Here is a 14,963-nt window from a genome sequence, read left to right as displayed (position 1 = left end):
TTTTTTGGGGGGGGGGGGTGCGGTGCAGGTGTGTGCGTTCTTCTTCGGATAAATTAATGGTAATGTATCAACATCCAAAACAGCTATACAGGCTGACTCGATCCCAGATTTTGCGCCACCCAAAAGGCCCCTCTTTGCACAGTCCAACACAGTATAGCAAATAGTGTCATTACCAGTCGTTTGACATAAAAAACACATTTTCAAATAACATGCACACACACATTTACCCAAATACAAGTACTCACAAAAACAGCGTTCCTTGCGGCACACATAACAAGTTTGCCATCTGCTGACCAGGTGCTACATTTGACCTGGACCTCGGTTTCTTCACCACCCTCCTGGAACAGGCCCTTAACGTCAATGGTCTTCCACTCATTAGCTGATGAGACTTCAAACAGCTGGAGAGACACAGCCGCACAAAAACAGATAAATGTACACAACCTCTCCACTAATCTATCGACACTTTTATTATGCAAGGTCTCATTTGGTTTAAAGCGGGTGTTGTGTTACTATTAAGTTATGGGAACTGGGACTGGGCTTATAAAATAGAATGTACCCAGCCCTGACACAAGGGACTTTAAACCTTATATAGGTATCCATGTTGTATCATGCTGTAAACATACATATGCACATCTAGCATATGTCAAGGTAACACCAACTGTACCGAGTAAAATGTTTACAGTTTGAGGTAAACAGCCTTGATAAACATTAAATAGCTAAAAGCTGGCCAAAGCAGCCAGGTTCCTCTGGCCAGCCACCTTCAGGGTGCCATCAGTGGAGGAGGTGGAGACATAGGTGTCATCAGGGGAGAAACAACAGTGGTTGACAGGCTCCAGATGACCAAACATAGTGTTTTGGGAGGACGGCTTGTTGAGATTCCACAACTACAGAGAGAGAGAGAGAGACAGAAAGACAGACAGACAGACAGACAGAATTGGGAACAAAGGCAGAAAAAAATGTTAGATTAAAACAGAAAGACTACATTAAAAGAAAAAAAAAGAAAGCGTGAGAAAGGACAGAGGGATAACTGTTTCACAGCAGTTAGTAGCCTGATCATTTGCATGAACCAATATGATCTTCATGTAACGTCCTCTATTATAAACCACTTTTTTACAACCACGTTTCTTGAGAATGGACACACAGATAAGTCGGTTTACAAAACGATGCACAAGCATACAAACACACCTTTGCATTCATGAACTTGTCATTAGAGCAGGTGGCCAGTAAGAGGCGACGAGTAGTGTTGGTGAACTGACAGTGGTTGACCTGTTCCTCATGCTCCTCTTCAAACACCCTCAGAAGGGTGCCACGCTCAGCATTCCACACCTGAGCACACACACACACACACACGTATGCATGCATGCACACACACACACACACACACACACACACACACAAATGGAAGATTTAGAGTACCACACATTTTCAGAGGTTTCGAGTATAACGTTGGCAAAGCTGAGAAGTCACTACTCGCTGTGCTTACTAGCCATCTATTGTCGGGTTACCTTGATTTTCCTGTCGCTGGAGCATGTTGCTAGGAGACGGTCATCAGGGGAGAAGGCACAACAGAGTATCTCGTCCTCATGGGCCTGGATCTCCAACAGTTTCGCACCTGAAGTGGTCTTAAACACCTGACCACGGAGATAAAAATTAAGACACGAAAACACCGCTACATTCAGTGTTAAATATCTGTACTACCTCCTCTTGCAGTGGAATTATGAACCAACTGGATACAGGGGAAAGTTACTATGAAGAAATAATCACCTTAACAAATAATTAAGCCCAGCATTGAGTCATAAAATCTAATTTCCCCCATGACAGTTGAAAAACAACTTGCAAATGAAGTGAGATACTTTTACTTGTTTCCAGGAAAAATTAGTGGCAAGTTCCTGAAATAGTATTGACTGTACCACTTGTACTGTAACTTGTACAATACTGTAACTTCATTCAGGAAAATTCTCAAGGATGGTTGATTTGCTTCATAAAAAAGTGAATTATCTCACCCTACTGACAGATCATATAAATAATTAATGTCAGGATTCTCCTGGGGAAAACAAAAAATACTGTACATTGTGTTTGACAGCTTCATGAACTCATAACAAATAGGAAATAGGGAGGGGGAAATGGGGACATGGAGAGTCACAGTGAGTTTCAGGGAACAAAGTTGTTGTTTCCGTTTACCAACAGAAAATATAACATCAACAACTAAAATCCAGGCTCAATATTGTGTTTTTTTGTGTGCTGGTTGGAAAAGTGAGGACATGACGGTGCTGGAGACTGTAATTTATTTTGAACAAATCTCTGGGATAAGGAGTGGTCAAACACTGATGCAATTACCTCAAATCACCAACATTCAATAAAGTTAAACAACAATAAGACCTTCAAGGTTGCAGGTTTGACTTAAACCTCACAATTATGGTGCTTAAGTGTTTCTTCTTGTGAGCTTGTGAGGACAAAGAAATTAAAATGCCCACCAGTTATTTTCTGGCAGTCTTGAACGCCACGTATAAGGACTTCAGAACCTCAATGGCTGCCCTGTTTCTCTGTCGACCGTCAGGGCTGCGACTGACAGCTGTCTGCACCAGATGACTACCAGCAGGTATAGCATCTAACAAATAGACTCAAAGACATACACAGAGACACCTATTATCTTACCATGAGTGTCTTGCTGGCTCCACAGGAGGCGATCTTGGCTCCATCATGGGAGAAACAGGCAAAGTATATGCACCCCTGGTGGGGCTGGACCACCAGACGAGACTGACTCTCCAGACTGGTCTTATTTCTGGATTAAACACACACAAAGACCAGTGTGAACCAGAATGCAAAAGACTAAAGTGATTTTAACCACTATTTTCTGACTATTTTGTAGGGCCAAAAACCTTAAAATAAGGCTAAATGCTTGTGGCAGCGCGGTGTGATTTATATGTAAGCTGGATGTGGAGAATGGGGAGTGGCTCTATCCCACCAGCAGCACACCTGATGGGGGTTGAGTGATTAGCTACAATTGTGCTGCATTGGTAATTAATCAGACATTATAATTCCCCTACAGGGAGAAAAGGATGGGAGAGAGGCAAAGAGACATCAGAAATTCCAATAACAGGGCATCCGGGTAGCGTAGCGGTCTATTCTGTTGCCTACCAACAAGGGGATTGGCTCGAATGCCCGTGTTACCTCCGGCTTGGTCGGGCGTCCCTACAGACACAATTGGCCATGTCTGCGGGTGGGAAGCCGGATGTGAGTGTGTGTCCTGGTCACTGCACTAGCATCTCCTCTGGTTGGTCGGGACGCCTGTCCAGGGGGGAGGGGGAACTGGGGGGGAATAGCGTGATCCTCCCATGCGCTACATCCCCCTGGTGAAACTCCTCACTGTCAGGTGAAAAGAAGCGGCTGGCGACTCCACATGTATCGGAGGAGGCATGTGGTAGTCTGCAGCCCTTCCCAGATCGGCAGAGGGGGTGGAGCAGCGACCGGGACAGCTCAGAAAATTGTTACACACAAAACTTGATTATCTCTTCTCCTCTACAAAGCCCAGAAATAAAGCAGCACATGGGACAAATGCTTGGTTGCATACAGCCAGTCGAAGTAGAGTTCCCCCCTGCTGGCTCTGTCCTGGGCCTGCTGAAGAGCCTGTCTGTAGACCTCGGATGAGTGGGGCTGAGACAGGGCCAGCTGCACCACGTCAGGGAATGGATCCTGCTCCAGCTGGTAGCCATTCACAGACAGAAACTCCTGGAACTGGCTGCGTACGTCGCTGTTCTGAGGGCGCAGAAAATTACAGACACACTTCATGAAAACCAATGTATTCAGACTGACAAACACAACGCACGCCTCTTAAATATCTCAATAAAATAATAGCTTGCTGCTCCTAGTGACAATTATACACCAGCTTTCTTTGTACTGTGCATCACAGATGTTCCAGTTGTCACCAAACTAACTAGCCCCCGGCTTTACCATGTCTGCCGAGCGCCAAACCAGCACATCTACAACTCGGAAAACGGGAAAGGGAACTGGAAAACAATAACAATATGGTGTGCTGAAATTCTGTCACGGGAAGAACCAGCAACAGGTTTATAACTTAAACCCAATAGACAGGTTCCCTCTGTATTTAAAAGCGGGACGGTAAAAACAGACACACTTCTCAGCCTACTGTTTCCCAGAGGTATTCCTACTAAAGCACATTAAAGGTTTGAATTAATTATAGAAGAGGTTTTGATGCCTCCTGACCTCTTTGTCCAGAATGGCTCCGTACTCCACATAGTCATTGATGAGGTGAACTGGACCCATTATCTGAGCCTTGGTTCTGATCCAGTCCAGACAAAACATGAGAGAATACAGCTCCTGGGGGGGCGGGGGGCAAATAGAGGAAAGGAGGAAGAGAAAAAGCAAAAAACAGATATAAAGGTAAGAAAGAATGAGGGAGTAAAAAGTGAAAGATGACGTGTGTGTGTGTGTGTATGTGTGTGTGTTACCTGGGAGAGGTTGGCTTTGGCCATGTGGTAGGTAAGGAATCTGATCCAGTAGAGACACTCCTGGTCTCCTGAGGTGGGTGGGCCCTCTCTATAGTAGTGTTGATACTGACGCACCACCTTGGTGTGGAGGCTCTGAAACACACAAACATATTCCCACAAAACCAGTTCCTTCTAGGGCCGGGCGAAATCGCTGAAAAATGTATCACCATAAAATGCTTCATTTTGGTTGATACTGCTAATTTTTTTTGACTACCACATGCCTCCTCCGATACATGTGGCGTCACCAGCTGCTTCCTTTCACCTGACAGTGAGGAGTTTCACCAGGGGGACATAGTGCATGGGAGGATCACGCTACCCCCCCCCCCCGAACAGGCGCCTCGTCTGACCAGAGGAGGCGCACATTTTTAATGACCTAGTCTTAACAAGGACCAGCAGAAAACCGGTTGAATTTAACCACTTTGTTTTGAATTTAACCACCACGGTGGTTTGATAATAGGTCAGGCTTAAAAAAAACAAACAAAATTGCCATACTGGTGAGTTTACCTGTCCTTTTTTAATCAACAATTTCCTTTGTAACAAACCGAGACCTGGGAATAACCAGCAGGGCTCCATCTGCGGATCTTAATGGTGGAGGGGATATATACCAGGTCAATAAATCAGATGTATTTAGGAGCAAGACCATTTAAGGCTTTAAAGGTGAGCAATAAACTTTTAAAATCAATTCGAAATCTAACAGGGAGCCAGTGTAGGGAGGCAAGCACAGGGGTGATGTGATCATGCCTCTTTGTCCCGGTAATGAGCCGAGCAGCGGCGTTTTGTACCAACTGGAGACAGTGGAGGGAGCTCTGGCTGATACCAGAAAAAAGTGCGTTAAAATAATCGAGCCAAGAATATATAAAAGCATGTACAACTTTTTGTAGATTAGCAACTATTAAAAATGACCTAATTTTAGAGATTACCTTGAGCTGGAAGAAAAATGACCGAACAACATGTTTGACTTGATTATCAAAACCGAGGTTAGCACTGACTATTACCCCTAGAGTCCTAGCAGCCCTGCTTAATACTATTGGACAGCCCACCAAAATTAGCACCAAAAGGGCTGATGGAATTTGGGGGACTGAACAGAATGACCTCAGACTTATCATCATTAAATCTAAGAAAATGTTGGGACATCCAGGATTTAATATCAGACAGGCAAGTTGGGAGATTTGCTAGGCTGCAATGTAATACATCATAGTCAACTAAATGCTCTTGCCTGGATAAGTGATGATGTCTGACTGTCTGTGCAACTTCAAGCTATGAATAGATTCACTTATTCTGATGTCAAACTGAAAGTGGTTCTTGGCTGTTTAAGTCTAACCCACCGTTTTTCCCCCAAAGTAAGTCAAAACGAAAGACTGAGTTGTGGTTAGACAGGAATTGGATGAAAACAAACTTCCGTTATTTGTCATGACACGTTGCCAAAGCTTTTCCAGTTCCCTGCAGCTTAAGGCACACAGATTAAAAATAATATTGGTAGGTTTTCTAAATAGTCCATTTTAAGTCAAGTCAGTACATGCTTTCATAGTACAGCCTACGCTTTCAGACATGCTTTCTTAGGAAATTTGGTTGTCAATATTGAGGTCCTTGTGACAATACATTTAGATTCCCTGGGTCCAATCTGCAGTGTGTGTGTGGGGTACATTGCATCCTGTCCAACCTCTAGCTGGGAGCGGTTCTGTTCAGCCAGAAAGTCCACCTGAAGGTCATGGAGGTAGTAGAGGTAAGGCCGGTGGTGACAGTCCCTGAACAGCAGCGACTTGTTGACAAACTCCTGGAGGACGTCTTCCACCTGCTCCGGCTCAAAGTTCCACAGAATTGCCAGCACCTGAGGGGAAGAAGGACATCAACATATGGCCAAACCAACTCAACAATGTTCTATTCATGAATATGGGGTTCTCTGCTTCGTGCTCTGGACGCAAAGCCGAACCTTGGCGGGTACTTTAACGTCCTTCTCCAGCACAGTGAGGTCCTTGTAGAGCTCTCTGTGTTCAGCATGGAGGACTTGGATACTGGCGTCCATGGCCTGGTCCAGGGCATCATAGTCATAGGACGACGACTTTCTGATGCGCTTGAACTGCTTCTGTTGCAGCTGCTGCAGGTAGTAGGACCAGCGGTTGGGGAACTCCCTGAGCAGAGCCCCGATTAGAGAGACCACCAGAGGAGAGCCTGGTGCACACGAGAGAACACCAGAGAGGAGGGTGGAGTTGAAGCGTTAACATCAAATTAAACAGATCCAGCTTCATTTCAACATTATGAATAAATTCTCATTTCAGTACAAGGGGATTTTGATGCTGACTGTTGAGAGAAGCTGTATTGTCAAACCAATGAGAATTGGATGCAGAAATTATCATGTTATTTACTTTCTGTGCTCATTTAGAGCAACGTTGTAGATGGTTGGACAATCCAAAAGACAAGCGCAGTGAAGTAGACACATGGGACACGACATCTTCAGAAGAGGACCGTGTCCTCATTTCAATAGAAGTGATGGTGAATTGAACCGCGGTGTACGGAAGCGAGAACAGTGCAAGAGAATAAATACATTTCAAATCAAAAATTTATCATATTGAAGATACATTATTATATTGTATTACGCTGCAAAGGATTTATTCAGTTTAGTTGTGAATTTATCATTATGTGCTTGTTTATCAATTTATAATTTATTTATGCCTGTTTGCATCTAATCTAGCCAACAATGGTTGATTGATTTCCACTACTCGTAGCATGTGTGTGTGTGTGTGTGTTTCTCTACCTTTGCACTCTCTGATGATGCTTCGAGCCTGCTCTGGTAGATTCAGGGGTTTGCTGTTGGTGTACAGAGCTAGGATTTCTAATGCCTTGTCTTCATCCAGTCCGCTCTCCACCGCCACCTCATACTTACCACCTGCAAGACAACCCCCCCCCCCCGCTTCATAAACCTACGTACCAATTTTGCAGATCAAATAGTCTTTACTTGACTCTTAGTCGAAAAGCTACATAAGACTAAATTAATCAGTTACAGGATTTTTTTTACATGTGCTGCACTTAATCTGCTACACAATAATGAAATGAATGAAATAAAAACTTGAGGCTTTTTTTTGTGGATTTCCCCCCCCTTTTTCTCTCCAACTGTAATTGGCCAATTACCCTACTCTTCCGAGTCGTCCCGGTATCTGCTCCACCCACTCTGCCGATCCGGGGAGGGCTGCACACTACACATGCCTCCTCCAATACATGTGGAGTCGCCAGCTGCTTCTTTTCACCTGACAATGAGGAGTTTTGCTAGGAGGACGTAGCGCATGGGAGGATCACGCTATTCCCCCTCCCCCCTTAACAGACACCCCGACTGACCAGAGGAGGCGCTAGTGCAGTGACCAGGACACATACCCACATCAGACTTCCCACCCGCAAACACAGCCAATTGTGTCTGTAGGAACGCCCAACCAAGCCGAAGGTAACACGGGGATTCAAACCAGCAATCCCCATGTTAGCAGGCAATGGAATAGACCGCCACGCCACCCGGACGCCCCTGAGGCTTATTTTAATGTCTTTATTCAAATTTACAAAAGGAATTTGTGAACAAATACTTAAGAGATACAGGAAAAAACAAACACTATGTGAACTAACGCAAACATACCACTAACAGAATCAGTAAGGCTTCTGTCTCTGGTGGTCAGAAGGATGCGACAATGAATGTCAAAGGACTTGAGAACTGTGCTGTCCCAGATGTCATCGAGAATCAGCAGAGACCTGGCAATCACACACAGAAATAAACTGTCAGAAAACCTATTAAGCATCACAGTCGCCAAGCAAACCAATACATCTAGTAGCTGGGTACCAATCAAACCAGAACAACAAGGTTCTGCAGCAGTATCTTCCAAAAGACTATGAGCAATCTGAACACAAATCTGTTCCGACTAAAGTCATGAATGTTTACCTCCGCCAGGCAGTAGCCCGGAGGGGATTATGTGTTTGGTAGTGTGTATGTGTGTGTGTGTGTGTTGTGTCTGTCTGCGCCTAATCTCGCAAACTACTGGCTCTATCAGTCTAAAATTTTTGTGAACAGTTACGAGTGTATGATAAAGAATCTCTCATGGTTGCGGTGATTCAAAACCTTCGAAAAACGTTTGTTCTCGCCATCCACGTCCCCTCTCTCCATTCACTCTCTAGCTCGCTCGACCAACGCTGCTCTCCGCCGCTGCCCGATCTAAGTCAACTGTGTGCATGTGCTACTCACATCTACAGTTAAGGTGGATCGGGTATGAGTCTTGACAGTTAACGAGAAGTCAATCAAATTTTGCAAGCTAGCAGATCATTCACTGCTGATCTCAGCACAGGAGAACTAGAGGAACTATGGATGAACCAAAAATAATTCACCTTGTTCACCTCCCCACCACATGGAAGTGACATAGTCTCCAATGTTCAATTTCAAAGAGTAGGATTAATTACACTCACAGCAGGAAATCATCTCAGTAGCCACAACAAAACATTTCCCATGGCTGAGCCAGTGTTGTAGTTGAGTCACTAAACCTCGAGTCCGAGTCGAGTCTCGAGTCCCCGGTGTTCGAGTCCGAGTCCCCAAAGAAGAGTCCGAGTCGAGTCCGAGTCAAGTCCCCATTACCTGAGTCCGAGTCTGAGTCATCAAGGTTGAGTCTGAGTCGAGTTCCAAGATGGGGTCCAGTGCTCCACTCTGGCACCGTACTATTGATCACCACATTCTATTAGAACGTGGTGATCAATGTTACGGTATTAATATAGCTATCAATATCTTATACCAAATTATTAGGGCCTATTACAAAAAAAACTAACAAAAACAAAAAAACAGTCTTTATCAATTAACAAGTCCGAGTCCTCATCTTCCGGGTCTGAATGCAGTCAATGCTCGAGTCCAAGTCCAAGCCCGAGTCATCAGTGCTCAAGTCCAAGTCGAGTCACGAGTCCTGAAAATCAGGACTTGAGTACTACAACACTGGGCTGAGCTATGTTTTCTTACCGTTGTTCCATGAATGAAAGTCAATCAGCAGAGCAGCCTTTTGCCTTGATTTAACATGAAAACCGCAAAGGTTTAACACATTTGAAGTATTTTCTTATAGTTGTTTTACTGCTTTAGAATGACTTACTGCTTCATTCATTTTATATCATGAAAACCATGATGGTTAAACCATTTGAAGTCTTTCAATAAGGGCTTTCAAATTATGATAGCCTGATCTCTGATTTCATGTCAGACTTGGTTGCTTTCATACGAGGGTTCACTAAGGAGGCTGTGCACCAACAGACTTGACAAGCAAAACGTTTTTATTAGGTAGATTTTTTTTACCTTGAGCGCTGCATATTAAGTTTTTCTTTCTCCATACTTCCTGTTCAATTGACTTGGGCGCTGCATAAAATTCTTATAATGGCAGGAAAAATGCTGGTTTGTCTGTCTGTGTGTTCCTTCTCCCGGTAGAGGAAAAAAGGGTGGTTTGTCGCCAAGTCTGAGCACCAAAGAAAGGGAGATACGTACGCCCTGCAGAGATTTGCACTCTAATGAGTGCACTCCTCTAGTTATTATTGTACTCAACAAACTAAATTCCCATGCACTTTGCATCAAGTACAAAACCTAGAAATGTACAGTTACAGCCCGCAGCCAATTTACAACTGTTATGTGTGGCTGGATGACAAGTGGGCTAATGGAGAACAAGCCAGTCACTCACCGGGGATACCTGCGCAGTATGAGGAAGCGCAGGCATTCCTTGGCCTCATCAAGTGAGTTGGGGGGCCTGTGGAGAGATTGGGGGTCCTGGCTCTGCTCCAAACGGAAACACAGGGACTGGATCTTCCCCAGCAGGTCTGGCTTGTCCAGCTGGCCGATAGACAACCAATGGACACCTCCAGGGAAACACTCTGTGGACAGAACAAGGAGTAGTGAGGAAAAGGTGTTCTGAGCAATCTTTACATATGCCAGTGAATGTATTCTATTAACATGTACACATTTTAATGATTTTAGCTATGCAAAACTAGCCTCAAATGTAATAAAGCCTGTTTGCATCTAGAAAGCTCAGCCATGAACACATTGAGGATGTGTGTCAATTCAATGTTTCTAACCATTTTCTATTTCAAAGTTCAGTTCTACTATTTTCTGTCATAGGCCACATGATCCAATTTTCATAATATGTTAAATCAAAATGGAAAGACAGTACATTAGATCTGTCTGTATGCATAATCAACACCGAACAACTTCCTCCCAAACTTCTCTGGATTGATTTCTCCACAACTGGGAAGCAACCCTATCAGTATAACCACACTCCCTTGTGTGTCTGTGGTCAGTGTCCATGGCATAAACCACCATTCACCTTCAATGAGAGCATGATTCCGTACAGCCTCAGCTGCTAAGACAGATTTTCCCGAGCCAGCCATGCCAAAGACTGTGACCCAACCGGGCTGTTTCTGGAGCCGGTAGAGCCTCTCCCTGATACGGTTCACCAGCTCCGGTCTACTGACAAACACCACAGGCCTTTGAGGCACGCCACCCTCGCTCAGAACTGTCTGCACTGTTGGACAAAAGAATGAGATTGACAAAGATAGAGGGAGACAATTTAGGTTAAAAGCAGTGTCTAACCACACAGTAGACACAGACACAAAAAATATCAAAACCATTTCATTCAGGTGAAAACAACAAATGTCCATAAGTCAGCCAGCAGTCACTGAACATTTTGGCCTCTAGGTTTTTCACCCTCCTTCTTTTCCTCAAAGCACTCACGGCTTACCCATACCCTCCTCACCATAGGGTGTGCCCCCATCAGAGAAGCTCTTGTGGCCCTCAGGGGACATGAGGGGTAGGTTGTTGTGGAGAAGGCCAGCCAGGTCTCCATAGCTCTCCCTCACCAAAGCGTTGTAGAAGGAGATGTATGCCCTGTTGTCTTTCTTCAGCAGCAGTTCCAGCAGGGCCACAGCCTGATCCCTTCTGGTGGGCTAGAGAGAAGCATCATTAACTTTAAACATAGCCATTTTGCGGAAAATTTGTTTCATACAGCTTACAGTAACTGTCACATTAGAATAAGCAACACTATAATCGACATAACAAAAATGTTGAAGAGGCAGTTGCCCACTGGGGACTGGGGTTCGCGCCCCGGTCTCGTCAGATCCGACTATGGCCGGACTCGATGAAGCAGCAATATTGGCAACGCTGTCTTCGGGAGGGGGGCGGAGTCAGCTTGTGTTCATCACATGAATGCGTCTCTGGGTGTGTCAGAAAAAAAAGTGGTTCGGCCTGGAGTCGCCTTGTCACGGAAGTGGCGAGGCGTCTCCTTCGAGACTGCCGGCCGGAGAGATGCAGTTGGCGGACGCATGCAGTATGAGGGTGGGTGTTTGAATTAAAATAGGGATCGATTAGCCACTAAATTGGGAGAAAAATCAGAAATAAATTTTAAAAAAAATGTTGAAGAGTAGCCTGGTGTGTCAATGGGTATCAGTGCCCCACTCTGGGGCACTGATACCCTATTACCTCAGCAGCTACCCTATGACCTCATTTATACCTGGTTTTAACATCCATCCATCCATTTCCCAACCTGCTTATCCTAATTAGGGTCGCGGGATGCTGGAGCCTATCCCAGCAGTCATTGGGCGGAAGGCGGGGAAACATCCTGGACAGGTCGCCAGTTCATCGCAGGGCAGACATATTCACACCTAGGGACAATTTAGTAAATCCTATTCACCTGACCTATATGTCTTTGGACGGTGAGAGGAAACCGGAGCACCTGGAGGAAACCCACGCAGACACGGGGAGAACATGCAAACTCCACACAGAGGATGACCTGGGATGACCCCCAAGGTTGGACAACCCTGGGGTTCAAACCCAGGACCTTCTTGCTCTAAGACGACAGCACTAACCACTGCGCCACCATGCCGCCCTGGTTTTAACATACAATCTGAAATTACATTATCTTGATAATGAGTGATCTGATCACAACCTTTGCATTTATACCTGGTGCTTACAATGAGAACCACCAGGTTCTCATTGCCTTGTAATTACAGAGGGCCAGAAAAAGAGCAGAAATAAAAATTCAGAAAGCAGAAATAGGAAGGAGTGCTGTCACTAAAATACTCCTGATTTGCTTGATATAAAAACACACTTGCTTATGATAAGTGTAAGACGTAGGAAGACAGAGAAAAAATTACTCAGTGGACAGATGGAGTCAGAGAGTTGGAGCCCAGTGAAAAACAAATAAATGGGGAAAGCAGGACAAGATCACACAGTTAGATTCTTTCCACATCTCCTGAAGAGTTTGATACAGTGATGGTATCAAGATTTAGTTGGCTGAATGAAAAAAGCACCACTTTGGGTTTCACAGTATCTTTACACTCTCACCTGATTCTTAATTCTCTCCTCCTCATCCACGGTCAGCACGCCATCGGTGATCATGTGGTCCATCAGGTAGGCAGCCTTGATGTCCTGCTCCAGGATGGCACGAGAGCGTAGCAGACAGCTTAGTGCCCCTTCCTCCATTGCCATGGCAACAAGACACAACTATCATGCGGCCTCTGGAAAAGTGTGCAGAGGAGATGCTTCCAACTGGATTCTGTTGCTGTGCAGTGGAAATGTAAAGATTAAACAGCCTGCTTTCCCATTTTCACACACACACACACACACACACACACACACACACACACACACACACACACACACACACACACACACACACACACACACACACACACACACACACACACACCAAACTGCTCTTCACCAGCACAAACACTAACGGACATTAAAGGACATTTACTTCCTATTGCAGGTTCCCAGCATCCACCAACATATTTCACTATTAAAAATAATTAGCATAACTAGTATAATTACAGGCTGTGTAAATACTCAGTATCTCTTGCTCTGTACTTGTACAAAGAATTACATTTTAAAAGCCCTTTTCAAAGACAACTAGGTAATTTCTCCTTTGTATAAACGTTAAGACGTTTTCATATCACTACAATATGTCTACCACACGTGCTAAACATCTGCATTATGTGCTGCTAAATTACTCGCCCCGTGCTTTACATGCAAATTAGATAGTTCAGTATCTCTATATAATGTTATTTGGCGGTTGGATGTTTTTTAGCTTTTCTCAAAATTCAAAACGTTATGCACAGTACATGCCCTGTGGCTTTATGTTCGTCACTGACTCGTCTGTACTCACCTGGCGCACAGTAAACTTGAACTGAAAGGGATTTAAATAAAGTGACACAAGTCATGGTGTGTTTAAAAACAACAGTAACGTTCCTTAATGACGCCGAAGGACTATCCCATATTCTCGCTTGAGAAAGTGAAATGAAAGCTTATTTTGGAGTTAGTTAAAGACAGCACTGAGTTTGTAATGGCACCGCTATTTGGGAGTTCTCACCAGAACTATTAGATACTGCTCAACTTACACGTCCAAGAATCACATCTTGTTTGTTGTTTAACAAACATTCGCTTTAGTCAACGAAAATGACTTGACAAAACAGTTAAATATCAGACGACTTACTTCTCTGTAAACTTGACCCAATCAAGCGGCTGCTTCGAGCAATATGTTGTGTAACTAGCTACAGTACTCTCTGACAGCAGGGCAGTACATACTTGCCACTGCCATGAACGAAAATGACCAGATCATGTAGTCGGTTTAAAATGCGACTGTTACATTTACACACTTCGCAGCGTTTACAGCAACATCACGATAACGACACTAGTGTTGCCGGGCAAGCTGAGACACTGCGCGAAAAAAAGCAAACAAAGGAAGTAACCAAAAGTCGAACACTTACAAATATCTCCTCGTCCTCAGTGACGGAGCCTGGTACCAAGCTGTCAACAGTGACAAGACGACCTCATTTCGACGAGGGTTAATTGAATGAAACAGATCTGCCAGCGCCGCGCGGAACTACACGCCCAGATGGGCAATTTCGTAGTAAGGCAGCTAGCTTCCTGGTTACAACAAAAACAAGTTCCCCCGGCGGGGACTAGCCAATCCGATGGCGATTTTTCAACCATGTGACGGGCTGAGCTAAGACGCGTTGGGCTGTCACTGGGCAAAGGGAGCATGCTGCCCAGCGACAGGTGAGAGCGTGCTGTTTGCATTGGCGGCGGTGGTTAATGCGCTCACCGTCTACGGTGGCTCGAAGCCAACCTGTTAACGCGACCTACAATGTGACGCCAATTAAGGGAATAAAGAGCAGGTAAATGGAAAAAGTACAAATAAAAGACTCTGTACAAGCGTGTAGGATTTATTTCCAAATCATCACACATAAAAGAAAAAAAATCCTAAATTGGTCAGTTTCAGAAATACAATTTCACCCTTAATAATGCTATTATTGTGGCGGACACTAGAGGCTATGCCTCTCACCCAGCAGGACTGTGAGCTGGGGGCGTGGTTTACGTTCCCGGGCTCGCCGGTGCAGGGTTGTTCCTGCTGCAGTTGGTTTTTGGAGTTGAGGAATAAACATCAAACTCGCCTTGGTCTCCTGTGTTTT

At 44.7% G+C, this 14,963-nt stretch overlaps 1 protein-coding gene across 1 annotated transcript in view; it reads right to left on the bottom strand.

The window, feature by feature from the left end:
• Positions 1-14,393, bottom strand: part of apaf1 (apoptotic peptidase activating factor 1) — an 82,989-nt gene extending 68,596 nt beyond the window's left edge. The window contains exons 1-17 of the mRNA XM_056276509.1: positions 14,259-14,393; positions 12,835-13,051; positions 11,234-11,438; positions 10,820-11,017; positions 10,181-10,370; positions 8,125-8,237; positions 7,261-7,392; positions 6,439-6,677; positions 6,169-6,336; positions 4,470-4,601; positions 4,225-4,338; positions 3,572-3,756; positions 2,656-2,782; positions 1,506-1,631; positions 1,186-1,326; positions 759-884; positions 246-398 (exon numbers count right to left, since the gene is read on the bottom strand). Coding sequence (XP_056132484.1) covers positions 246-398; positions 759-884; positions 1,186-1,326; positions 1,506-1,631; positions 2,656-2,782; positions 3,572-3,756; positions 4,225-4,338; positions 4,470-4,601; positions 6,169-6,336; positions 6,439-6,677; positions 7,261-7,392; positions 8,125-8,237; positions 10,181-10,370; positions 10,820-11,017; positions 11,234-11,438; positions 12,835-12,978 — 2,493 coding nt within the window. The 5' untranslated portion in view covers positions 12,979-13,051; positions 14,259-14,393. The remainder of the gene's footprint in view (positions 1-245; positions 399-758; positions 885-1,185; positions 1,327-1,505; positions 1,632-2,655; positions 2,783-3,571; positions 3,757-4,224; positions 4,339-4,469; positions 4,602-6,168; positions 6,337-6,438; positions 6,678-7,260; positions 7,393-8,124; positions 8,238-10,180; positions 10,371-10,819; positions 11,018-11,233; positions 11,439-12,834; positions 13,052-14,258) is intronic.
• Positions 14,394-14,963: the final 570 nt, after the last annotated feature.

The sequence above is a fragment of the Lampris incognitus genome, chromosome 3, assembly GCF_029633865.1.
Source record: "Lampris incognitus isolate fLamInc1 chromosome 3, fLamInc1.hap2, whole genome shotgun sequence".
Lineage (NCBI taxonomy): Eukaryota > Metazoa > Chordata > Actinopteri > Lampriformes > Lampridae > Lampris > Lampris incognitus.
This window is presented reverse-complemented; position numbering and strand designations above follow the sequence as displayed.